This window comes from Heliangelus exortis, chromosome 18 (assembly GCF_036169615.1).
Source record: "Heliangelus exortis chromosome 18, bHelExo1.hap1, whole genome shotgun sequence".
Lineage (NCBI taxonomy): Eukaryota > Metazoa > Chordata > Aves > Apodiformes > Trochilidae > Heliangelus > Heliangelus exortis.
The window spans coordinates 1,277,899-1,302,844 of record NC_092439.1 but is presented as its reverse complement, the minus strand read 5'-3'; the positions used below and the strand labels follow the sequence as shown (position 1 = coordinate 1,302,844).

The 24,946-nt window shown below is 53.5% G+C and overlaps 1 protein-coding gene across 1 annotated transcript in view; it reads left to right on the top strand.

Annotated features, from left to right (window-relative positions):
- The first annotated feature begins 1,790 nt into the window (after positions 1-1,790).
- Positions 1,791-24,946, top strand: part of MYRF (myelin regulatory factor) — a 58,503-nt gene continuing 35,347 nt past the window's right edge. Inside the window, 3 exon segments of the mRNA XM_071761845.1 lie at positions 1,791-2,076; positions 23,312-23,399; positions 24,433-24,765. Coding sequence (XP_071617946.1) covers positions 2,031-2,076; positions 23,312-23,399; positions 24,433-24,765 — 467 coding nt within the window. The 5' untranslated portion in view covers positions 1,791-2,030.

The following is a 24,946-nucleotide window of genomic DNA, read 5'->3' as shown; positions in this document are numbered from 1 at the left end:
TGATTTTTGGGGGTGATCCTATGGAGAGGGACTCACAATTCCCCCTTCCCCTTCTCCCAGGATTTAGGGTCATTTCTGGGTCATTTAGGGTCATTTCTGGTGATTTTGGGGGGTGATTGTGGCCCCTATGGAGAAGGAATCACAGTTTATCCCTTTTCCCCCACCAGCCCCTGTGCTGGAAGGATTTAGGGTCATTTCTGGTGATTTAGGGTCATACTGGGGTGATTATGGCCCCTATGGAGAAGGAATCACAGTTTATCCCTTTTCCCCCCCAGCCCCTGTGCTGGAAGGATGGGTTTGGGATGATTTATGGTGATTTGGGGGGGTGATTGATGGTTTTGGGGTGATTTATGGTGATTTGGGGGGGTGATTGATGCTTTTGGGGTGATTTATGGTGATTTGGGAGGGTGATTGATGGTTTTGGGGCGATTTATGGTGAGTTTGGGAGGGTGACTGATGATTTTTGGGTGATTTATGGTGATTTGGGGGGGTGATTGATGCTTTTGGGGTGATTTATGGTGATTTGGGGGGGTGATTGATGGTTTGGGGTGATTTATGGTGAGTTTGGGAGGGTGATTGGTGGTTTTGGGGTGATTTGTGGTGATTTTAGGGGGGTGACTGGTGGTTTTGGGGTGATTTATGGTGACTTGGGGGGGTGATTGATGGTTTTGGGGTGATTTATGGTGAGTTTGGGAGGGTGATTGGTGGTTTTGGGGTGATTTATGGCGACTTGGGGGGGTGATTGATGGTTTTTGGGTGATTTATGGTGAGTTTGGTGAGTTTGATGCTTTTGGGGTGATTTATGGTGATTTTGGGGGGGTGATTGATGGTTTTGGGGTGATTTATGGTGATTTGGGGGGGTGATTGATGCTTTTGGGGTGATTTATGGTGATTTGGGAGGGTGATTGATGGTTTTGGGGCGATTTATGGTGAGTTTGGGAGGGTGACTGATGATTTTTGGGTGATTTATGGTGATTTGGGGGGGTGACTGGTGGTTTTGGGGTGATTTATGGTGACTTGGGGGGGTGATTGATGGTTTTGGGGTGATTTATGGTGATTTGGGGGGGTGATTGATGCTTTTGGGGTGATTTATGGTGATTTGGGGGGGTGATTGATGGTTTTTGGGTGATTTATGGTGAGTTTGGTGAGTTTGATGCTTTTGGGGTGATTTATGGTGATTTTGGGGGGGTGATTGATGGTTTGGGGCAATTTATGGTTATTTTGGGGGGGTGATTGATGGCTTGGGGTGATTTATGGTGATTTGGGAGGGCGATTGATGGTTTTGGGGTGATTTATGGTTATTTTGGGGGGTGATTTGTGGTTTTGGGGTGATTTATGGTGACTTGGGGGGGTGATTGATGTTTTTAGGGCGATTTATGGTGATTTTTGGGGGTCCATCTAGGGAAGAAAACACAACTTACCCCTTTCCCCAGGCCCTGTGCTGGAAGAAGGATTTGGGGCGATTTATGGCGATTTGGGGGGGGCAACCATGGCCCAGCCCTCGGGCTGATTTTAGGGGGTGATTTCTTGCGCTTTTGGGGCCGATGTGGGGAAGAAACCACTTCTCCCTTCCCCATCCCGCAGCTCCCGAGCTGGGCGATGTTTTTGGGGTGATTTCGGGCAAGTTTTGAGGGCGGGGGAGTTGGAAAAAGGTGTTTTAGGGAGGGGAAGGACGCAACCCCGAGTCCCGGACCGGGCTCTCCCTGCCGGGGGGAGGAAGAGGAGGAGGAGGAGGAGCGGGACCGGGGCAGGGGAGGGGAGGGAAGGAGAGGAGGAGGAGGAGGAGGAGGAGGAGGAGGGAGGAGCGCGGAGCCGCAGCCGAAGTTTTGGGGCAGCGTTCGGAGGAGGCTGATGGGCAGCGAGCGGGAGCTCTCGGGGCCGGTACCGGGACCGGTTCCGGGATCCAACCTGGGCTGAAAGAGCTGAATTTGGGGAGCAGGGACCTTCCCTTCATCCTCAAACAAAACCCCGGGGGGGGGGGGAGATGATCTCCTGCAGGCACCGAGCGTAGCCCGGGGGGTGGCACAGCCATGGAGGTGGTGGACGAGACGGAAGCTCTGCAGCGGTTCTTCGAAGGTGAGGTGACACCTGGGGACGTCCCAAACACCTCTGGAAGTGGCCGAGGTGTCCCCAAGAACCCCCTCAGCCAGCGGGGTGGCTGAGCCCCGTGTCACCCCTTGGGCGATGGGGACTTGGGGCACCCCCATGGAGGGGTTCGGGGGTCCCCAAGCTCCTGGGGATGGGGTTGAGCCCATGGGGTTCTCACGGGGTTCCCATGGGGTATGGGAGATGCCTGACACCGGCCCAGCCCCAGGTGCTGGTTCCGGGTGGTTGTTCCGTGGCTTATGGGTGGCAGACGTCACCTCCCGGCCACCATCTCGGGACCTTTTCCACCTGGGTGTTGGGAGAAGGCTCAGGAAGGTTGGGATCGGGTGGGGAAATGGCTCCTCTGGGGTCCCCCCCTCCAGCTGGGGGGGTTCTGCTTGCAGCCCCTGTTCTAAAGGGGCTCTTGGCCCAGCTCCACGGGTCTGTGGGTCTAAGATTCCTCCCCATGGCTGCAAAGCCAGGGTGAAAAAAGGGCTGCAAAGAGAATCTGGGCTCCGAGGGGGCTTCCAGAGCTGAAGGGTGCAGCTGGGGCTGGGACCCAAACCCCTTTTTGTTGTTGCTCCCTTGGCTGAGTTTCTTCTCCCCTGGTTGGGATTTGTGGGCAGATTCCACTCCTCCTTGGTGACCTCGGTGCTTCTTCCTTTTTCCTCCTCATCCTCTGGGTTTCTCCCTCTCTGCCCCTTGTTCTCTGGGGGGGCTTTGCCAGGGGGAGGGTTTGGGTGCCCTGGGTGAGCCCCTGGCACGGAGATGGAGCTGCTGGAGGTGGAAGGAACTCCACCTCTCTCAGGTTCTGTGGGACCAACAGGTCCTGGGCTCTGCTGGGGGGGTCCCTGGGTCCTTGGAGAGGAGGTTGTGTGTGGGGGGGGTCAGCTCTGGAGCTTGGCTTCCCCCAAAAAGTCCTGCTGTGTCCCCTGCGGTGGGAGGGATCTCCCCTTCTTCTCTTTCTGGGGCTGCTGGAAGGATTTAACCCCTGGGGGGGTTCCTGGAGGTTGCCAAGAGCTGAAGATGCTCTCAGGAGGCTCCAGCTGCTTCCTTCTCCCTTTCTCCTGGGGTCAGAGTTGTGGCTCAGTGATTCCTCCCCAGGAAAAAGCATCCCCAGTGCCTTCCAGCTGGGGTTCTGGCTTCCCAGGAGCTCCAGGATGGGACATGGACCGTGGGGAATCTTCTCCTCTGCTCCCAACCTGGCTTCTCCTCAGCCTTCAGGGACCTTCTTTGGGTTTTAGGATTTCCCTTTGGACCAATCTCCTAAATCCTGCCCACCCACCCCCTGGCCCCTGGGCACCTCCCCAGCACCCTGATGCTCTTTCCAGGTGTTGGGATTCAGCTGGTTTGTCTCTGCCTTGGGGGAAGTGGGATTTCCCTCTCCCTCAAGTGGCTTTCCAGAGGGTGGGAGATTTCTTTGTTTCTCTCATTTTTTCTGGGTGCTGTGGGTGACCCTGCTCGAGCAGGGGTTGGACAAGAGGACCCCAAGAGGTCCTTTCCAACCTGAACCAGTCTGGCAGCCTTTCTCTTTTTTTATTCCTTTTTTTTCCCTTTTTTTTTTCCCCTTTTTTTTTCCTTTTTTCTTTTTCTTTTTTCTTTTTTTCCTATTTTTCCTTTTCCCCCCTTCTTTTCCCCTCTTTATCTTTTCATTTTTTTGTCCTTTTTTCTGCCTCCTCCTTTCTTTCTCTTTCCAAGTGCAACCATTTCACCCCTGTAAAATCCCAGAGTGGGGGGAGCAGTGGCTGAAGGATATTTCAGAGAATTATAATCACAGACTCGTAGAATTATTTGGGTTGGAAGGGACTTCTAAAGGTCACCCAGTCCAACCCCCCTGCAGTAAGCAGGCAGAGCTGATTTCTTAGCATCTGATTTATTTTTCTTTATTATTTTTTTTTTTTTAACCTGTATAACTTCCTTTAAAGAACTTCCCTGCCCTTCATTTTTAATTTCTGTGGAGCCCAACGCTGCTGTTTCTTTCCTTTGGGCAGCTCAGATCCCTTTGGTGACGTTTTGAAAGAATATTTCTGTTTGAGGGCAAAAAGGGAAGAGGAGAAAGTTCCCCCCCAGTTTTTGCTTCTCACTTTCTACCGGGAGGGAAGAAACAAAAAATTTAATTGTGGTGCTCGGGAGTGGCCAAAGGGATCTTGGGTTGTTTGGAAGGGAATCTCAGGGTTTTAAATCCCCAACTTTGCTGCACGGAGTGGGATTTGCCCCTGGAATTTTGCTGCCCTGCAGGATGAATGTTTTCTGGCTGTGTGAGCAATAGATCTGTTCCACTTCACTCATGTGCAGGAAGAAATTCCATCAGCAGAACTGAGCCCTCCCCACCCCAAGGTTTTTTGTTTTTTTTTTTTTAAGAGGGATCCCCTGATTCCCACGTGCTCAACCCCAATTTTTATTTTTTTGTTGTTGTTTTCCTATTGTAGCAAAATATTTTTCCTCCTCACAGCTCACCCAGTGGGGATTTGAGGCTGAAGGGATTTTTTTTCTTGCACCCTGAAAAAAAAAACCAAACCCCAATGACTGATAATTTGGGAATTCCCTTTCTGTGCTGTTTGCAGAGGATCTGAGCCAGCAACCCCAGCACCTTCAGGAGCTTTTTCAGTGTCAGCTGAGGATTAACTGGGCTCTCCCTGCAGATTTTGGGGCAGAGGTGTGGAAGGAGAAGGGTTTGGTGGCTGTGCTGGTCCCAAATCCTGGTGTCTGCCCAGCCAAGCTGGTCTGGGGGGGACCAAGTGCTCCCAAAGGTTCAGATCTATTGCTCAGCTCTGGTTTTCCCAGCTTTATTTTTGTGGAGAGGGCTCCCAGCATTTGTCTGAGCCCGGGTATTTCCCTGGAATGTGGCTGCCTGCTCTTTGGGAGGGTGCTCAGAGGATGGGGAAGCAGCAGGAGGAGGTTGGAAAGGCTCAGGCTTGGGGGGAAGGGGTTTGGGAAGAGTCTTTGTTGACTCCAAGAGCTGGATTGGACCCCACGTCCCACCCTGCTGGGGTGAGGATGCTCTGAGCCTGGCTGAGCATCCAACCTTTGTGTCACCTCGGGCTGGAGCATCATCCATCCCTCTCCTGCTTGTACCTTGGGCTCATCCTGCCCTGGAGAGCTGGGAAAAGTTGGGATAGAGCGTGGGCTGCTGGAGGTTCTGGCACCAGAGGTGGAGGGAGCTGAGTGGGGTTTTGCCACGGGCTTGGGAGCCTTCGTGTTTTGCATCAAAGGCAAAGTTGGGAGTTGAGAGCTCCTGCCCCTTGGCTGCCATCCTGCTGGAAACCTTCACCTTCCTCCTCCCTGCCCACCCCTGGCCCAGGGGAAATGGTTACGCCAGAGCTCAGCTATTCAGGATCCCTCTCTCTCTCTCTCTCTCTCTCTCTCTCTTGGTTAATTTATGAGATAAGAGGTTGTTCAAGAATGTACCTCGGGGAGAAGATGAGCAGGGCCCCAGGGAGCAGGGGAGGGGGTGGCTGGGGAGATGCTGGGACCAGGAGAGGGAGAGAAATGGAGAAGGAGCAGCCAGGGCTCAAGTTTTGGGAGGATTTTTTTTTGGGGGGGGAGGGGGGCTGGTGAAACCCCAAGGGATGCTTTGCAGGGGGTGCTGGAGCCCAGAATGGGAAAGGAAGGAGCTTGGTGGGGTCTCCGTGGCTGGAGACTTTCCAAGGCCACCTGGATGTCTTCCTGTGTCACCTGCTGGAGGTGACCCTGCCCTGGATGACCTTTTGAGGTCCCAAATTTTCTATGGTTCTGTGATCCTTAAGTTTTCCAGGAGCTGGAACACTGGGAAGTGTGTGAGGAGGGTCCCTGTGTCCTGCTGGGGGGTTGGCACCAAATCTGGTTGTGCCAGTGAGTGGTTTTACCCCTAAAAGTCCACGTTTGTCTGTGTGTGTGTGTGAATGTTATCAGATATTTCCTTGGTGATTTCTGTTGTGTGCTGGGGAGGAGTTTGTGGGTGGGAGTAGGAAACCCAGCCTGAAGTCACCTGGGTTCTTGCCACGTTTTCCTTGGGTGAAGAGGTATATAATAATAGCAGAGATGTAAAATAAATATTAAATTATTAATTACTGGATTAAGAAATATTAAATAATAGCAGAAATATTAAATAATAGTAAAGCTGAAGACAACCCTTGGGTTTGCATCGTGTCCATCACCCTGAGCCATAAAGTTTGGGTCTCTGTGTGTCTGCAGGAGGGTTTGGTGGTGGAGAACATCACTGGGGGTAAAACTTTGGTTGATTTAAACCAGGCAAGTTGTGAGCTTAAGGGAAGAGGAATTGTGGTTTCTGTCATGGTGGAGGAACCCAGGCAGGGCTGGTGCCCCCATCTCTGAATTCAAGCTCCCTGTACCCTGGGGACCCTTTCAGCCTCTGCCAGGCAGGAGGTTGGAGGACTGGAAAGAGAAAAAGAGTCACAGAGAACCAAGGGAATGCTTTGGAGTCTTCCCTGGTTGCTTGAGGGGTGCAGGGAGGACTCTTGGGGTTTCTTGGGGCTGAAAACCCAAAGCAGAAGGGACAGGAGGAGAGGAGGCCCTGGGCTTCCAGAGCAGAGGCTGTGGTGGCCATTGGGGTGCAGGCAGGAGCCACCCAGTTACCCCAAGGATGTTTTTTGGGGCTCAGCATAGGGATGGAGTTACAGCAGGTCAGAGCTTCTGCTGCCTTGGAATTCTATGGAAAAAATGGCTTTTTGGGGAGGTGGGCTTCACACCCAGTGCCCAGCCTGACCTTTGGATCTCTGCATCCCCCCAGGTGCATCCTCAAGCTCAGAGGTTTTTCTGCTGGGGAGGAGGAAAAATTGGGAGAATCCCTGTGAGAAGCTCTGTGGGGTCTTCACTTCCTTCCTGGCCATTCCTGGCTCCAGGAGCTGGGGAGGGGGTGGCTTTGCAGGGGTTGGGGGGGGGGGGGGGGGGTGACAGCCAGGAGGGTGAGTAAGAGGCTTTGTGTGTGCTGGAGGGAGGGAGCCCGTGCCAGGGGGGTCCTGGGGAACCTGGTACAGCCCAAACACATGACCATCCCTCCCAGTAATCCCCTGCTGAACCCAAAGCCCAAGGAGCAGCCTCCCAGCCTCCTCCCTGGCCCTCCCACCTTCCCCCCCAGGGCACAGAAAAGGCAGGACCAGCCCTGGGGACCCGGAGGAGCTGAGCCAGGGAGCAGGATGGGAGAGAGGGAGAGGAGGGAGACAGCAGGAGCTTGAATCTGCTCTCACCATGCTCAGGATGCACTGGATCCGAGCAGGTAACCCCAACAGATGCTTCAACCCTTCCAGAGCTCTGTTTGCCTTCCCCCCCCCTGCCTCTCCATCACCTCCCAGAGTGATGTTTTTCTCCTTGGGGCTTCCCCTGCCCAGCCCCAGCCCCAGCAGGAGCAGGGAATGTGGGGCTGCTGGAACCCAGCTCCATCCTGGGGCTTGGGAAGAGGAGGGAAGGGAGAAGAACATTCCCTTGGGTCATTCCAGGGAGAAGCTGCCGCCTCCATCCCAGCAGGAAAAGGTTCCCAGGACCTTCATCCAAAGCAATTTTCTCCTTCTGCTCCCCAGGGCAAGGCTGGTGCAGAACAATCCTGCTGCTTCCAGCCTCCTCTTGTTGGCAGGGCTGAAACTTCCCTGGGATCTGCCTCAGTTTCCCCCAAACCATTTATTTTTTTTAATTTCTTTCCCTCTGGGTGGATGAAGGAGAGGAAGCATCCAGCTGGAGGAAAGCCAGGGAGCTCTCAGTGGGAGGGTGGATCCCTTCAGGGCTCTGATAAGGAGAGGGTTGGGATGCAGAAGGAGAGGGGTGAGGACACTTTGCCCATGTCCTGGGTGATGTGGCTGCCACAGGTTGGTGTCCTGGGAGCCAGGAGAAGGGATCTGGAGGAGGTTTGGGAGGGAGCAAGGTCAGAAGGAATTCTGGAGGTGTGAGCTGATGGGGAATGGGCTCCTGGGTGACTCGGGTCTGGCTGCTCCCTGCTGCTCCCACAGCTTGGGATGGGGCTGGCCAAGGGCTCCTGCCCAGCTGGGGATGGGAAGGAGATGCTGGGCAAGAAGGAGTTTTCCTGAGGGACTGGAGAAAGCAAAAGAGTCCCTGAGCTGGGTCTTCTGGGGCCAGGGACATCCCAGGTGTCATTGGCACTGGTGATAAATTACTGGAATGAAATGGCTCCTGGACATGGTGAGCCTGGAGAGAGCTGGGAATGGTCTGGAGAGAGCTGGGAATGGTCTGAGAGAGCTGGGAATGGTCTGAGAGAGATGGGAATGGTCTTTAGAGAGCTGGGAATGGTCTGGAGAGAGCTGGGAATGGTCTGAGAGAGCTGGGAATGGTCTGAGAGAGATGGGAATGGTTTGGAGAGAGCTGGGAATGGTCTGAGAGAGCTGGGAATGGTCTGGAGAGAGCTGGGCATGGTATGAGAGAGATGGGAATGATCTGAGAGAGATGGGAATGGTTTGGAGAGAGTTGGGAATGGTTTGGAGAGAGATGAGAATGGTCTGGAGAGAGCTGGGCATGGTCTGGAGAAGTGTATTCCTCCCTGGATGGTGGGAAGTTGGTCTCCCCATGGCTTTTCCATCTCCTGTCTCAGTTCAGTGGGGATCTTTTTGCTTTTTGCTTCCTCACCCCCTGCAAAACCTTCCCAAGAAGGAAGGGAGATGGGACCCTGCTGCACTTCTCCTCTTCTGGCTGGGACCTTGGGGATTCCTCCTGCTGGACCCAAGATCTGGGGCAGCTGGAGATGGGAGCTGTGACCCCAGGAGTGTTGGAGGGGTCTGGACCCCCTCTGAGCATCTCTCCCAGGGATCCCAGGGATTTCCCTGCCTGGGGATGATGTTGCTCCAGCAGAGCTTGCTGGGTAACCCCCTTCCTTCCCTCTTTCCAGTCCTGTTGTTGGTTGGACTTGGACTTTGCCCTCCCTGATAAGAACCTGGGGAAGCTCAGGGAGGCTGAGGAATGATTAACCACCCCCTGCCTCCCAGGAGGATGGGGGAGCAGAGCCACAAACACCACAACCTTGTGGCTTTGGGGCTTCAGCTGGTGCCTGCCTGGATCCCATGTGCTGAGAACCCATCCCAAGGTCTCCTTTGGTGCCAGGGGGATGGGGATGGATGGAGAGGGCTGAGAATCCAAGGAAAGAGGTAGAGGAGCTATGGAGGGAGCCAGGATGCTCTCAGGAGGGATGGCTGGGCTGCATTGCTCACCACACCTGGCTCTCTGCTGACTCCACCTTAGGGTTCCCTGGAAAAACCCTTTTATTCCTGGCACACTTGGGCTAAAGCTGTGCTTATCCCCTTCCTGCACCCATCAGGACCATTTGTGGGACCCAGGAAAACTTCTTGGCTTTGGTGACAGCTCAGGCAACCCTTGTGCTCCCTCCCCAGTGTCTTCCAGCCCGTTCAAAGGTGTTTTGGAAATGAAAAAGTTTTCCCTTCCTGAGGGAAAAGGGAATGTGATCCCATCCACCTCTTATCTCCTTGGACTTTGTCTCTTTTGAGGGAGTGATTCCAAACGAGGGAGTTATTTGGAGGGAATTATTCCACACGGAGCAAGGAGGAGCTGGGGAGCAGAGCTGGGGGGGCTGGGGCTCTCCCTGCCAATTCTTGGGGGATAAAAGTAGAAGCTTGGGGGGGTTCACTGAATTTTGGGGTGGTGGGAAAGCTGAGCCTTGGGGTGCTCTGATCCTTTTTTAGAAGGGCTTGGAGAGAGAGGCAAGGAGAGGGATGGTTTTAAAGTAGAAGAGGGGAGATTGAGGTTGGACATTAGGGAGAAATTTTGGGGGTGAGGGTGCTGAGCCCCAGGGTACCCCCTGGTTCCCTCCCCCCCCCCCCAGGTGCTGTGACAAAGTGGCTTGGGCAGAGCATCAATCTCTGCAGAGGTTGAAGTTTCCTTCAGCTTCACTGGGTTGATTTTCTTCTTTTTCTCCCCCCTTTTTCTCCCTCCCTGTTCCCTTTTGCTCTCTCCATCTTTTTGTGGTTGGCAGTGGATTGCAGGAGTTGGGCTGAACTCTGCCCCAAGTGATGGCAAACTGCATCAGTAGGAAAAGGGGGAAAAAGAAAAAAAAAGAAAAAATAACCAAAAGTGAGGCTGTGATCACAGAGCAGCATCTGGGGTGGGACCAGAAGCAAATGAAGAGCAGAAAGGGAGTGAAGCTCTGAGCCAGCCTGGGTGAGATCTTTTTTTTTAAAAAAAAAAAAAAAACAAAACACAATATTAAAAGGAATTTTTGGTGGCTTAATTTTATTTCATTTTTCTTTTTCTCTTGAGCCTTTCTTCATCAGCCCAGCACTGCAGCAGGGGGACCCCAAGGAGAAGAATGACCTTTAGAGGCCCCTTCCAACCCAAATTATTCTATAATTCTGTGAATCTCTGGCTCTGGTGGGGAGGAGACAACCATGGGGCAGGATTTGTGGAGGACACAGGTTGGGGGGGGGTCCAAAAGAAACCTGATTGCTGCAAGCTTTGTGTCTGCTGGCAAGGACCACAACCCCTGCTCAGCTGCTCCTGCTTGGGGGGTGCCCCTTAAATTTCATCTGGAAGGGATTTCTTGGCTTGGTTGGTTCCAGGTGGCTGCTGGAAATCTGGGTAAATGAGAAACCAAGCAAGTTCTCAGCCTGCTTGGTCTTGGTTTGATCTCTTCTGGGTATGACCAGGGGTGGTTATGGCCATAGATTGTAGAAAGCCCTAAAAAAAAGTGGGGTTTCACTTTATTGGGAATGAAACAACTGCTTAAATTAAGCAAAAGCTGCAAAATTCCATGTTGGAGGAGCCCTTGAGGCATTTTGTGGCTGGCTGCTTGCTGATAATAGGATCAGTGCTGGGTATAGGAACAGAAATGGGTTTTTTCCCTGATGAGGTCCCATCAAAATCTAAGGTCAGGAAGAAGTTTTGGGTAGGGAGGAGTGGGGGGGTTTCTGTCCATCCCCCCCCCTCCTGTCTGCTTTAATTCAAGCTTTGGAAAAAGGGGTGGAAAGGTGGCTTGGGGTGAGTTTTCCCCTGCAGCAAGGGGGGCAACAGAGAGAAGAGGAAAAAAAAGGTAATAAATGATGTTTGAAAACTCATCTGGTAATAAATAATGTCTGAAAACTCATCATGGAACTGATCCAAAGGCAACCCAGTCCCACCAGGCTGGGATTCTGGAATATCAGGGCAGGGACCTTTCCTACTCCTCTGCTTTTAGGCACAGGTTGTAGCCAGGAGGCAGCTGTGGAGGAGGGGGATCATCACTGATGGGGATTTTTTATGGAATTTTCACCATGAAATTTCCTAGTTCCAGTTTAAGGCACAAATTTGGAGGCCAAAGGGTCCAAGTTTGGCTTTGGAAGAGGTGAGAAACCTTTGGTTTTTTTTTTTTTAAACCTTTTCCTCTGGAGTTTTGGAACCAGACTGAGGGGGAGCTGTGAGGAGGGGATAACAGGGATGGGATGGGATGGGATGGGATGGGATGGGATGGGATGGGATGGGATGGGATGGGATGGGATGGGTGGAAATTGGGCTGATGTGTCCTTGGTTTGTATTTAAGGTTGCTCAGCCAGAGCCCAAGCCACAGGAGGAAAGAGAAACAGGAATTTTAGGAGTGGAGTTTGCTCCCACTGCCTGAAGGAGACTTTTGGGGGGCTCTGGTTTTGCCCCAGGCTTTGGAGGAATTGTCTCTATTTTGTTGTTCAAATGGCTCAGGGTGGGATTTGTTGGTTTAGGGCTTTTGTCAAGGCAAGAAAGACACCTTGAATTTTTATTTTTATTTTTTTTTTGGCTATTTAGCACTCAATAAATCCAGCAGCTTTGTGTCACCTCTCCTCTCTGTTCCTACCCCTGTCTGCTGCTCTTTTATTTTTTCCTAGAAAAAAGATCTTTTGATAGAATTCCCCTGTTTTTTCCCTGCTTGGACAGGATCCTTTCTGAAAATAAAGGTGCTTAACTGAGTTGTGGAGCTGCAGGGACCTGTCCTGGGAATGGCTTTTGATAGCAGAACTCTTTGGGGATGATTGATGGACTATGGTGGGGATAAGGAACAAGGAAAAAATTGTTCAAAATCTTTTTAACCTGCTGAGGATCCTCAGTCAGCTTCTAATTGCTGAGTGTGGGCTTTTCCAGGGCAGTGGTGGCAGTCACCATCCTTGGAGGTGATCAAAAAACCTGTGAACATGGAATTTCAGGCCCTGGTTTTTGTGGGAATGGTGGTGTTGGCCTGGCAGTTGGATCTGATGCTCTTGGAGGCCTTTCCTATGGAATTTCAGGCCATGGTTTTTGTGGGAATGGTGGTGTTGGCCTGGTAGATGGATCTGATGGTCTTGGAGGTCTTTCCCATGGAATTTCAGGCCATGGTTTTTGTGGGAATGGTGGTGTTGGCCTGGTAGATGGATCTGATGGTCTTGGAGGTCTTTCCCATGGAATTTCAGGCCCTGGTTTTTGTGGGAATGGTGGTGCTGGGCTGGCAGTTGGATCTGATGGTCTTGGAGGTCTTTCCCATGGAATTTCAGGCCATGGTTTTTGTGGGAATGGTGGTGCTGGAGTGGCAGTTGGATCTGATGGTCTTGGAAGTCTTTCCCATGGAATTTCAGGCCCTGGTTTTTGTGGGAATGGTAGTGTTGGGTTGGCAGTTGGATCTGATGGTCTTGGAGGTCTTTCCCATGGAATTTCAGGCCCTGGTTTTTGTGGGAATGGTGGTGCTGGAGTGGCAGTTGGATCTGATGCTCTTGGAGGTCTTTCCCAACCATAATGATTCTGTTCCTTGCTGAAGAAGCTTGGGTTGAGCTTCTTGGGTCCCTGGAGATGCTGTCCCTGGGGGCTGGGAAGGGTTTCTGAGATATCTGAGAGGCAGAATTGCTCCTGGAGCATCCTTTGAGAAGAATCCTTTATCAGTTCCAAGAGATGGTGAGCAGTGATGTTAAATATTCCTGTTTCCTGCAGTAATGAGCAGAGAGGGAGTTCTGTGGAGCTCCTTAAGGGATGATAAATGATGCCAGGGCAGGAGGAGCTGTGGGCAGAAGGCAGTGAATGGCCCAGCTGTGGCACCCTTGGGGTGTTTCAGCAGCAGGGACAGGGAGAGGGAATGGAGATGAGAAAGGGAGCATTGAGCTGGGGCTCTGAGGAGCCCTTGGAGGAGCTTTGGGGCTGCAGCATCACCTCCTGAGCTGAAGGGCTGCAAGTCCCAGTGAATGACCTTGTGCCTGCCTGGACAGAAGGCTCTAAGAGGTCCTTTTAATCTATTGATCTAATGACTCACCCAATTTGTGTCATTTCCTTGCCTCCTCACTCTTCCTTCATAACTCAGCTCTTTGTCCCAGTTCTGGCTGGCAGGGGGACAGATTTGGTTGCTGAGGGCTTCCCCACTGCTTTAACCCAGCAGCAGCAGCAGCCCAGGAGCTGGGGAAGCAGCAGAACCTCCTGCCTGGAAGGAGCCAGAGGGAGTAGAGGGAAGGGATGGTTCCCAAAGCTCTGCCCTGGCCAGGTACCAGGAGAGGCCTCTGGATTTACTTGGGAAGTCCCTCACCTTCTTCATGCTGCTGGAGCTCCTGGAGGGAGCCCAGAGGAGGCCATGGAGGTGCTGGGAGGGCTGGAGCCAGACTGGGAATGGGGGGAGAAGGGTCCAGGGAGACCTCAGAGCACCTCCCAGTGACAAAGGGGCTGCAGGAAAACTGGGGAGGGATTTGGGATAATGGAGGGATGGGATGAGGGGAATGGATTTGAACTGGAAGAGAGGAGAGAGGATGGATTAGGGTGAAATTCTTTGGGGTGAGGGTGCTGAGCCCCTGGTTGCCCCCAGAAGTTCCTCCCAGTGACAAAAAGGGGCTGCAGGAAAACTGGGAAGGGATTTGGGATAAGGGCCTGGAGGGATGGGATGAGGGGGAATGGATTTGAACTGGAAGAGGGGAGAGTGAGGTTGGACATTAGGGAGAAATTCTTGTGGCTCAGCTTAAACTGGATGTAGTGTAGTCTAGAATTTATATAGTACAATATACTCAGCCTGGAGAAGAGAAGGTTCCAGGGGGACCTCAGAGCACCTTCCAGTGAGAAAGGGGCTGCAGGAAAGCTGGGGGAGGATCTGGGACAAGGGCCTGGAGGGATGGGATGAGGGGAATGGATTTAAACTGGAAGAGGGGAGAGTGAGGATGGACACGAGGAGGAAATTCTTTGGGGTGAGGGTGCTGAGCCCCAGGGTGCCCCCAGAAGTTCCTCCCAGTGACAAAAAGGGGCTGCAGGAAAACAGGGGAAGGATTTGGGATAATGGAGGGATGGGATGAGGGAATGGAGTTGAACTGGAAGAGGGGAGAGAGGATGGATTAGGGTGGAATTCTTTGGGGTGAGGGTGCTGAGCCCCAGGGTGCCCCCAGAAGCTGTGGCTGCCCCATCCCTGGAGGTGTTGGGGGTTGAATGGGGCTGGGAGCCCCCTGGGCTGGGGGAGGGGTCCCTGCCCACGCAGGGGGTGGCACTGGGGGGGCTTTAAGGTCCCTCCCAACCCAACCCATTGTAGGATGCTGTGACCCAAGTCCTCTAGGAGAAACCTTCCTGGTGTCATCACCCATCCCTTGTGCTGCTGTATCTGACTTTGGGGACATCTCACCCTTATTTATTTCAGTCCCAGCATTTGCCTCCCACCTGGAGGTGCCACCAAGACCCTGGGGAGCTCTGTTCTGGCTCTGATGTCTCCCTGAACCCCCAGTGACCCCCTCATCTTCACACACCCCCCCCCACCCATGGTGCCAGGCACCCTCTCTCCTGGGCTGTGCCTCTCCAGCCAGCACCCTGCTTTGAAGTGGGACCCAGAACACCCAGAGAGCTGGCAGGGTGGATGGGATCCAAGCAGCACGTTTGGTATCTGGGTTTGTATTGTCTGGGAACTGTTTGCTAAATCCCTGCTGCAGGAAGTGTTCCGGGGCAGGAGACAGCTCAGTTAGGCAGAAAATGCAAACAACACATTTTTTTTTTCTTTCTTTTTTTTTTTCTTAGAAGAAAGAAACCTCAGTTTCAGCCTCAAAGTCTGTATGGAAGCCACCAGCAAGGCAATATTTTTATTTTAAAGAATGCTTTGGATTTTGTCATTTATTTATTTATTGTCATTACTATTACTACTGTCACATATTTATTGTCATTTTATTTATTGTCATTACTATTTATTTATTTTGGGGGGGGCTTGAGAAGCTCAGCTCTGGAGAAGGTGAAGCCTGAAGGTGCCAGAACTGGAGCACCAACACCTTGTTGGGAAACAGCTTTTCTTTCTCTGGATTTTGGGTGTTCAGGCTCTGGAGATGCATCCTGCAGGTGAAGATGAGGAGCTGAAGGGTGGAAATGTTTCGGGGTGGTGGCCTCTCCCTTGGGAAGGGGATTATCTGTCTGAAGGATGTGTCATCCTGAGGAAACCTCTGTGGGCTGCAGGATTCAGGGATAGAACAGTGGGTGTTGAATGCAGATGGATGAAATCAGAGAGGAATGGTGGCCTCTGGGCCCTGTGGTCCAGCCCTATGAGCAGCCCAAGCAGGGCACTTGGGCTCAGGGATCCACCCTGAGCAGAACCAAAGGCCATGAGGGTTCTCCCAGGACCATTTACCCAACTCCACAGCTCCCCAGTAAGGCTTGGAGCACTTGGATCTCTTGGATCTCCTTCCGTGTTTCCTCCCTGGGGAAGGAAATGTCAGCCCTGTATTTGTGTGCTTGGTTGGGCCACTTCTTGTGGTTGTGTTGCTCCACTCTTTGATCCTGGGAGGTGCCCTTGGACCTTGGAAGCATGGAATGGGTTGGGTTGGGTTGGGTTGGGTTGGGTTGGGTTGGGTTGGGTTGGTGGGACCTTCAGGGTCATCCATTCCCAACCCCCCAGGGGAAGGGACCCCTCCCACAGCCCAGAGTGCTCCAAGCCACATCCAACCTGGGCTGGGACACTGCCAGGGATGGGGCAGCCACAAATCCCTCGTTCCAGGGTCTCCAAGTGGGGAATTTCTTCCTCATTGCCCATCAAAATCTCCCCTCTTCCAGGTCAACACATTCCCTCTTGTCCCCTCACTCCGTGATGGCCTTGTCAAAAAATCTTGGGAGGTTTGTGTGGCAGGGGAAAGGCAGAGCTCCCCGCAGCCCTGGTGGAGGAAACCCAAGGAATTAAGGAGCTCTTGGTGCCTTTTGTGCTATTTTTTGGTCTGTTTTTGCAGGAGGCAATTCTGGAGCAAACGCCGGCGCGGCGCGGCACGGAGAGCAAAGCTCTCGGTGTTTTCGGGTCCCAGCTGGGTGAGGAGAAGGAAAAAGCCCCTAAACCTGATGGTCCTGCCTTGGGGGAGATCAATGTTGGTTGCACAAAAGTAGTGATGGCCCTGCCAGGCCTGGCAAGAGGCCTGTTGAGATAAATCCCTCTGGAGGTTTTCCAAAGCGGACAGGAGAGACCTTGTTGCCTCCCAGTTAGAAGGGAGGGGAAGGAGACTCCTGATCTGGACGTGGTGTTCCAGGAGATGCTTGGCTGCCTCTAGGTTTGGATTCTGTAGCTCTTTGGTTATTAATCTTCCTGCCTCAGGTTTGTTTTTGTGCTGGGGAGTTTCCAGGAGAAGACAGCTCAGCTCCAAGGAGTCTTGAGTCCCCCGGGCGCGTGGTGCAGGAGGCTGAAAGTGGCTTCCAAAGTGGCTCCTGGAGCTCCTGAGTTTCCTCAGAACCTCTCCAGGAGCCACAAGCCTGACAGTTTTGGTGGCCCTGAGGCAACTGTAATGGCAGAGCAGTGGTGACATCCTCAGCCATCAGCTTTGCCAAGTCCCTGGGTTTCTCTGAGTCTTCTCCTGGTCACCCCCGAGCATGGGAAGGCTCTGGGCAGCTCAGTGAGAGTTTCTGCTTCGTGCTGGTTGGCAGCTGGGGAGAAATATTATTAACTTTTTTTTCTTATATTGCTAATATACTCTGGTAATAATTCCCACTCTTTATGCAGACAGGGCAAAGAGCTGTGCTGGACCTTCACTGCCACCATGGTGACAGGGAGCTCATCCCCAGGGAGATGTCACCCTCTAGGAAAAGCTCACTCCTGTCCCCCAAAACCTTCTGCTCCGTGGGCTGCAGAGAGGAGGGTTTGGTCCTAGAGCAGCAGTTTAGGCCTCTTCTTTTTTTCTTTTTTTTTTTTTTTTCCTGTCTCTAACTGCAGCCCACTCAGGGGTGGCTGCTATGGATGGAGGAGCTGGGAGCAAGGGGCTCCTCAACCCCAGGTCAGAACCCAAAAAAAAAAGAAAAGGGACCTGGAGGCTGTGCCAAAAAACTTCTCCCCATTCCCATCTTCCTCCAAGGGTGAGGAACAGAGCTGTGAGGGTGGCAGAGCCTCCCTGTTGACCCCAAACTCCAGAAGCCCCAAATGGCCTTCCCTGGCCATGCTGTCCCCTTCCCAACCCCCTAGGTCTGGGGAGAGGGAGATAAAGGCATCGTCTGCTGCCTCCCTGGGGCTCTAAACAAACAGGGCAGTGGTGTCCCCCCCCCATCCCCCTTGGACGGGCACCTTGGAGCCCTCCAAATGGCCACTCTTGTGTGGGTGCTGCTGTTCCTGCCATCTTAGTGCCCATGAATGGACAAGAAGGGCATTGAGGGCTGCAGGGACACACAACAAATGCTCCACTGTGTCCCCTCTCACACCTTCCCCTCCTCCTCCTCGGTCCCCAAGCCCGGGGGACAATGGCTCCATCCATGCCAAGGTTCACAGCTGGCCAAGGGTGGGGGGGAGAGGACAGGGCAAGGGTGGAGAGGAGGATGGAGAAAAGAATTCAGGAAGGGTCCGGAGAGAGAACGGGATGGGGAGAGGGGAGGTGGGGAAATTTTGGAGGGGCTGGAAAAGGAGAAGGTGGTGGTGGGATGGAGGGAGGAGGAAGAGGAAGGCTCAGGAAGGTTTGGGAGGGGAGGACAGGGCATTGTCACCTCTTCTGTTCTCACAGGGATGGTTTCCATCCAGCTGGGTGGTTTCCATCAGCCTCCGCTCAAGTGAGGATCAGGGAATCCTAGAATTGCTGGAAAAGACCTTGAAGATCATGGGAACCTTTCCCTCCCCCTGTTTCCCTATTCCTGATCCCCCACCACGGCCCCAAGCACCACCTGAAGTCAAGTTGACCCCAAGAAAATGTTTCCTCCAGTTTGGCAGCTCCTGGGGGAGGCTGTCCTGGAGGGACTGGAGGAATTGCCTTCCAAATTGATGGAAAATTCCCCATTTCCAGGGATGGGCTCCTCCCATCCCTCCTGCTTTGTCAGGAATAGCAGCACCTCCAGCAGGTACAGGAGTGGAGGTGGAGCTGGGACAGGTTGGAGGCTCAGGGAGCCCCAGGTTACCTGGATGCCCTTCTGCCTGATAAATTCTTCTCTCTGTGTCTCTGGGTCTGTGTGAGAGCTCCAGGAGCTTCCCAGGAGATCCAGGAGGGAGGAAGGAGCTGGTGGAGCTCCATCAGCCTCAGCTGAAGTGAGGATCATGGAATCCTAGAATTGCTCAGCCTGGAAAAGAACTTGGAGGTCATGGGAACTTTTCCCTACCCCTGTTTCCTTGTTCCTGGTCACCCCAAGGAAAAGTTTCCTCCAGTTTGGCAGCTCCTGGGGGCAGAGCAGATGGTGGAGGGGGTGGGAAAAGGAAGGAGAAGGGAAGGGGAAGGGGAAGGGAAAGGGAAAGGGGAAGGGAAAGGGAAAGGGAAAAGGAAAGGGAAAGGGAAAGGGAAAGGGAAAGGGAAAGGGAAAGGGAAAGGGAAAGGGAAAGGGAAAGGGGAAGGGGAAGGGGAAGGAAGGGAAGGGAAAAGGGAAAGGAAAAGGGAAAAGGGAAAAGGGAAGGGAAGGGAAAAGGGAAGGAAAAAGGGAAGGGAAAAGGGAAAGGAAAAGGGAAGGAAAAAGGGAAGGGAAGGAAAAAGGGAAGGGAAAAGGGAAAGGGAAGGGAAGGGAAAAGGGAAAGGAAAAGGGAAGGAAAAAGGGAAAAGGGAAAAGGGAAGGGAAGGGAAAAGGGAAGGAAAAAGGGAAGGAAAAAGGGAAGGGAAGGGAAAAGGGAAAGGAAAAGGGAAGGAAAAAGGGAAGGGAAAAGGGAAAGGGAAGGGAAGGGAAAAGGGAAAGGGAAAAGGGAAGGAAAAAGGGAAGGAAAAAGGGAAGGGAAGGGAAAAGGGAAAGGAAAAGGGAAAGAAAAGGGGAAGGGAAGGAAAAAGGGAAGGGAAGAAAAAAGGAAGGGAAGGGAAAAGGGAAGGGAAAGGAAAAGGGAAGGGAAAAGGGGAGGAAAGAAAAAAGGAAGGGAAGGAAAAAGGGAAGGGAAGGGGCTTGGGGCCCCCTTCCAGCTCCTTGGGCTTCACTCTGGGGTGGTCCTGGGATCTGTCTGGGGGGGTGGGGGGGTGTCTGGTTTGGTGTCCCACTCGGGTTACAGGAACCACTTCTGCTGGGATGAGTGGTTATCGTTCCAGTCAGGTAATAAAGAGCATTAATTAGGGAGGAATGCTGGGTTTGGGAGCAGGGGGGAGGCAGAGGCTGTGGGGTTGAGGTCCCTCCTGCCACAGGGGATGTCCCCTCCCTGCTCTGTGCCCTCGGAGCAGCTCAGGGATGGAGGGTCCTGAAGTTTTTCCTAATATCCAACCCAGGTTGGATGGGTTTAGGTGGGGTTTTAGGAAGGAATTCTTTCCAGAGAGGGTGCATGGGAATGGGCTGCCCAGGGAGGGGGTGGATTCTCCATCCCTGGAGGTTTTTATCACTCCCTGACCTCCTAACAAGTCCCTTTGTAGCCCCCATCAGATACTGGAAGGCTCCAATAAGGTCTCCTCAGAGCCTTCTCCTTTCCAGACTGAATAACCCCAATTTTTTCAGTCTGGAGCTTCATAGGAGAGGGACTGGAATGGCTGCTGGGCCGAGGTTGACTTTGTTCCTTCTGCTCATCCCTGGATCCCACTAACACTCCAGTTCAAGCTGGAGAGCAACTGGGAGAGGGACCACCAGGAGCTCCTGGAGCCTCCTGCTCCTGTTCCCCCATGCACCCCCTGGATATTTTGTTATTCCCTCCTTGCTGGGCGGTGGTCTGTGCCTCAGTTTCCCCAGAAGCACCCAACAGAGGTGTTTGGGACCATCCCAAAAGCTGTGGGCTCCCCAGCACTGTTCCCACCCTCTGCTGTGCCATCCCCAGGGACTCCCTGGCCACCAGCAAGCCAGGGCCACCCTTGTCACCACGTTTTGGGTGCAGGTTTGGACAGAGCCATCTGTAGGGCCAGGACTTCCAAGCACAGAGCCAGTGCCACCCTCTCCTCCTGCTCTGCTTGGCTGCAAGGCCACGTTCCCCCAAATCCTGGGGACCAGGGATTTTTTTGGCCACCTTGGCAAGGGAGCAGAAGGTTTGGCTGCCCCTAAAGGGTTTTTTGTCACGTCTGAAGTGACCCTGGGGCAGCCCTAGAGCCAGGGACATCTCCTGCACTTCAGGTTTGGAGAAGGAGATGGACTCAGGGCAGGCTGAACAAAAATTCCCCCTCCTGGACCTTCACTGCCATGAGGAGGCTCTGGGCTTGGCACAGCCTCTTCTTTTTTTTCCTCCTCCATCACTGGTGTCCCCCCCACCCTGGGCTGATGTTCCCCAGCCCTAGGAAAGGGTTGTTGACCTTATTGTCATCTCCAGCTCCCCACATCTGGTTCTTGTTAGGAGATCCCAGGCTGAAGTTCTTCAGCTCCCTCCCTTCCTCCCACCCCCAGGTGACCCAGGCAGGATTATGGGCGATTAGGAGACAGGCAAGAGAGCAAGAATTGGGGGGGTTTGGGTGGAGAGGAGGGGCTGTTATAAATAGAAATACCATAAACTTATCAGCCTATCACTCGAGGTAAATTCTGGTTTTAATCTCTCAGACCTGTAAATATGATGAGGGGGGTGAAGGGGGGGGGGGGGGGGGAAGGAGCTCTTAACTCTTTCAGAGCCCCTTGGCCACGTGTTGGGGTGCCCAAAACCAGGATGGGGAGCAAGGACCTGAGCCTAGAAGCTGTTGCCCAGGAGGGGATGGGCTGGTGGGACCCCCAGAGAGATCTGGGAGAAAGGAGGAGCCGGCGGGGTGGGAAGCACCTCGGTCGCCTTCGGAGGTTTGGGGGAAGGCAGAGAAAAGCAGTCCAAACATTGGGATTCCTGACATTCCCACACGTACAGGGGCCTCTGCTCACCCAGCTCTGCTGGCCAGGAGGGTGCTGTGGCTTTCACAGTCTGTTCTTCAGGCAAAGTTGGCTTTTTGGGAGGTTCTCCTTAACCCTTCTGCAAGGCAGGGGGTGGAAGGATGGAGGGGGAGAGGGCAGGGTGGTGATGAAGGGGCCAAGAGGAGGAGCCAGGGAGCTGGGAGGTTTGGGACCTTCTTTGCAGGAGACTTGAAGGAGGTGGGAAATGGAAGTTTGTCCTGGAAGGGTTTGCCCTGAGGTGTCTCTTTGTCCAAACAGGGAGGTCAAAGCTGCTGAATTCCCTGGTCCCCATCCTCCGGGGCTCTCTGCTTCCTCCTAATCCCCACTCTGGAGGGGAGGGGAGGGGGGGTGAGGTTTGTTCCTGTGGGTTTGGAGCTCGTGACTCTCTGGAGCTTTGAATTAATCACCTAAGCTGGCTTTTGGTAAGAGCCCCACAGCTGGTGGGACATTCCTGGGCCAGCCAGACCCACGACCTTACCCATCCCCATTGCTGCAAACCCCTCAATCCCCAAGCAGGAGAAAAGCTTTAATTTTTTCTTATTTTTTTGGTGGTGGGCAGGCCCATCCCATCACCCAGGAGCAGCTGGAGCCCATCAAGGCTGTTATCACCTCCCAGCTCCAGAGCTGACCCAGCCCTTGCGTCAGGGTCCTTATCTCAGCCTTCTCCTGGGTCTCAGCTCAGGGTTCCTGAAGGTGACTCCCAAGAAGAGGGAGCAGAGAAATAGGGAAACCCAGCACATTTCTCCTCTCCTTCCTGAAGCAGGTCTTGGCCTCCTCTTCCAGCCATGGAGAAGCTCCTGGAGTTTGGAAGGAGGAGGGAAACCTGGCCTGAGAATTTTCCTTGGCCAGGCTCAGTGACTTGTGGAAAGGCAGTAAAATTGGGTAAAAAAAAAAAAAAAAAAGTTTTTTTTTGGTGGTTTTTTTTTTTTTTGGCTTCTTTGAACCTGGGTGGATGAAGAGAAGTTTTCTGACAGCTTTCCTGGTGGATGTTTGCCAACCCCCTGGGGGGATTTGTAGCTCCATCCCTTTGGCCAAGAGGGAGGCAGCAGGGAGGGGGATGCAGCCTTGGGAGCAAGAGTGGGGGAGCATCCCCACGGGGTTAGAAGCCCCCCAAGTGGGTGGCTACCTAGTTTTTTACTTCCCTAGCCACCAGGCTTCCAAAGGGAGGGATCTATGCACACCAATTTGCCAGAATTCCTGCCTGGATTTATTTCTGCCCCTTTTGCTTGCCTTGGGATGAAAAGGATTTGCAGGAGCTGCAATAGGCTGGGGGGTGGGTGGGCTTGAGACCCCCCCAACCCCCCTTCACCATCCTTTTTGGGTTTTAGGGTTTTGTGGTTGTGATGGGGAGGTTGAGGGGAAGGGGCAGGGTCTTCTCCAGGGCTTTGGTGCTTTGGAGGGGGAAGCACAGGGGGATCCCAGTGAGATCTGAGGTTGGAAAGAGGAGGGGGTGGTGGTGGGGTTGGGTTGGGGGGAGCTGGATTTTCTCTTCCACTTTCTTGGCAGTGTCTTTGGCCCTGAGCCTGGAGGGCTGTGTGCTCCCACTTCAGTGAGGCAGATAAAAAAAAAAAATATATATATATATATATATATATATATATATATATAAAAAATTTAAAAAGCAAGCACTTTTTGTCAACAAAACCTGGGCCAGCTTCTCCAGAACAGGAGAGAAGAAGGGAGGAGGAGGAAAAAGGAGAAGGAAGCCCCCTGCTTGTCCATGGAGGAGAGGAGGGTTCCTGTGGGATCAGGAGCTGCTCCAGAGGTGGAAAAATCCCAGCAGGTTCTCTGGAGGCAAAGGTCCAAGGGGAACCAGTTTTCCCCTGAGCTCACAACCCTCTTCCTGCCAGGAAAACTCTCTCCTGGGGCCTGCAGAGGAGACCCCCTCCATCAGCCCCTCTTGGAGCTTTTCCCACATTTCTGGTCCTTGATGTGTCCCACAATTTGGCCCCCAAATTGCTGGTGCCCATCCTCTCCCTCCCAGGTGGTGTCACCACCCTGCCTTGTCCCATCACTCTCTGGGTTTTACCTGGGATGCAGGTGGGGATGGACAGGGGATGGGTTTTAAGCTGAAGGATCTGCTGATCATCTCAGATTGGGGTTTTTGGACTCTGCAAAGGTCTGGGGGTGTTTCTGCCCTGTCCTGCCCTGTCCTTCTCATGCTTCCTCCTCCTCTCCCCAGGCCACGACATTAATGGAGCTCTGGAACCATCCAACATTGACACCAGCATCCTTGAAGAGTACATCAGCAAGGAGGACTCCCCAGACATGTGAGTGCTTCCCTTGCTCCTCAGCAGGATCTCTGGTCTCTGTTGCTTTTTGGGGAGGGATTCTGAGCCATCTCCAGCCCTGGGCTGATGGTTCAAGAACCCATTTAGAGATCACCATCCACCCAGGCTGTTCCTCAGTCCCTCATTCCCAGTTATTCCCTCTGCCTCTTCCTGGCTCCTTGCCTCTGAGTGTCCCCCATCTCCTCTGCACCCTCTCTTGCCCCTCCCCAGGTATTCTTGCCCAGAAGTATTCCCAAATATTCCACCTGAAGGTGGAACCTGTGTTCTCTGTTGCTTTTTGGGGAGGGATTCTGAGCCATCTCCAGCCCTGGGCTGATGGTTCAAGAACCATGGAAATGGTTCAAGAACCCATTTCACCATCCACCATCCACCCAGGCTGTTCCTCAGTCCCTCATTCCCAGTTATTCCCTCTGCCTCTTCCTGGCTCCTTGCCTCTGAGTTTCCCCCATCTCCTCTGCCCCCTCTCTTCCCCCTCCTGAGGGTGCCCCAAAAGATTTCTCCTCACTTTAAGCCACGAGAAAGGAAGCAGGGGGGATGTTGGTGTGGAATGGGAAATCCTTGGTGCAGGGAAGGAAAAAGTCTCCCTGAGGGCATCAGAGGGGGAGCAAACCCAGAGAGCAGCCAGGGGTGGGAGCAGGATCTTTGGGGCTTCTTTGGGCTACTCTGTAATCCCAAGGATCCTGGGGAGCCCCAGGGGATGCTCAGCTGCCTCCTGCTGCCTTCCCACCCTTTGAACTTGGTGTCTGTGGAACTTCTGACCTTTACAGCTCCCCCAGCTGGGGTTTTACACCCTTGGCTCTGCCTCAGTCCCACCAACCCAGCTTCCTGCCCTCCCTCCCTCTGCAGCCCTGCTGCTCCCCCCACAGAGCTGCCTGCATTCCCATCCCCGTGGCTGGGGAGGGAAGGGGAGGGACACCCGGGTCCTTTATTTTTTTTTTTTTCTCCCCGGACACCTGGGTAGCATCTCCCTGCCCCTCTCCTGAGTTTATCCCCTTCTCTCTCTCTCTCTCAGCTGTTTCCCTGACATCCCTGCTTCAGCCAGCTATGCACACCCCCAGCCCTCCGGCTCAGCCACCAGCAACGTTCCTCTCGCCAGCTCCATCACCAGTGGCACCAACCCCTCTTCCAGTGCCTCCCTCCACCTTCCTCCCTCGGGCAGCCAGCTCCCAGCCCGCCATCCTCCTCCTCCTCACCTGGCCAACCCTCCTGGCCCCAGCTACGGTGCTCACCTCAACTGCAACAACAACAATGGCATGGGGGTGCCCAAGGGCTTCCTCGGTGCCCACTGCCTCAGCAATGGGGTCCCTCCAATCAAAGCAGAACCCAAAGCCTCCTACGCACCCGGGTGAGTGGGGTTGGGGTGGCAGGAGAAGGGAAGGAGGTGGGAGAAGTTTTCCTCTGGGTTGGAGGGACCTGGGGGGTTGGTCCCATGGTGATTTCACTGCTGGTGGCTGTGGTCTGGTCTGATCTGGTCTGCTCTGTTCTGTTCTGATCTGATCTGGTCTGATCTGGTCTGATCTGGTCTG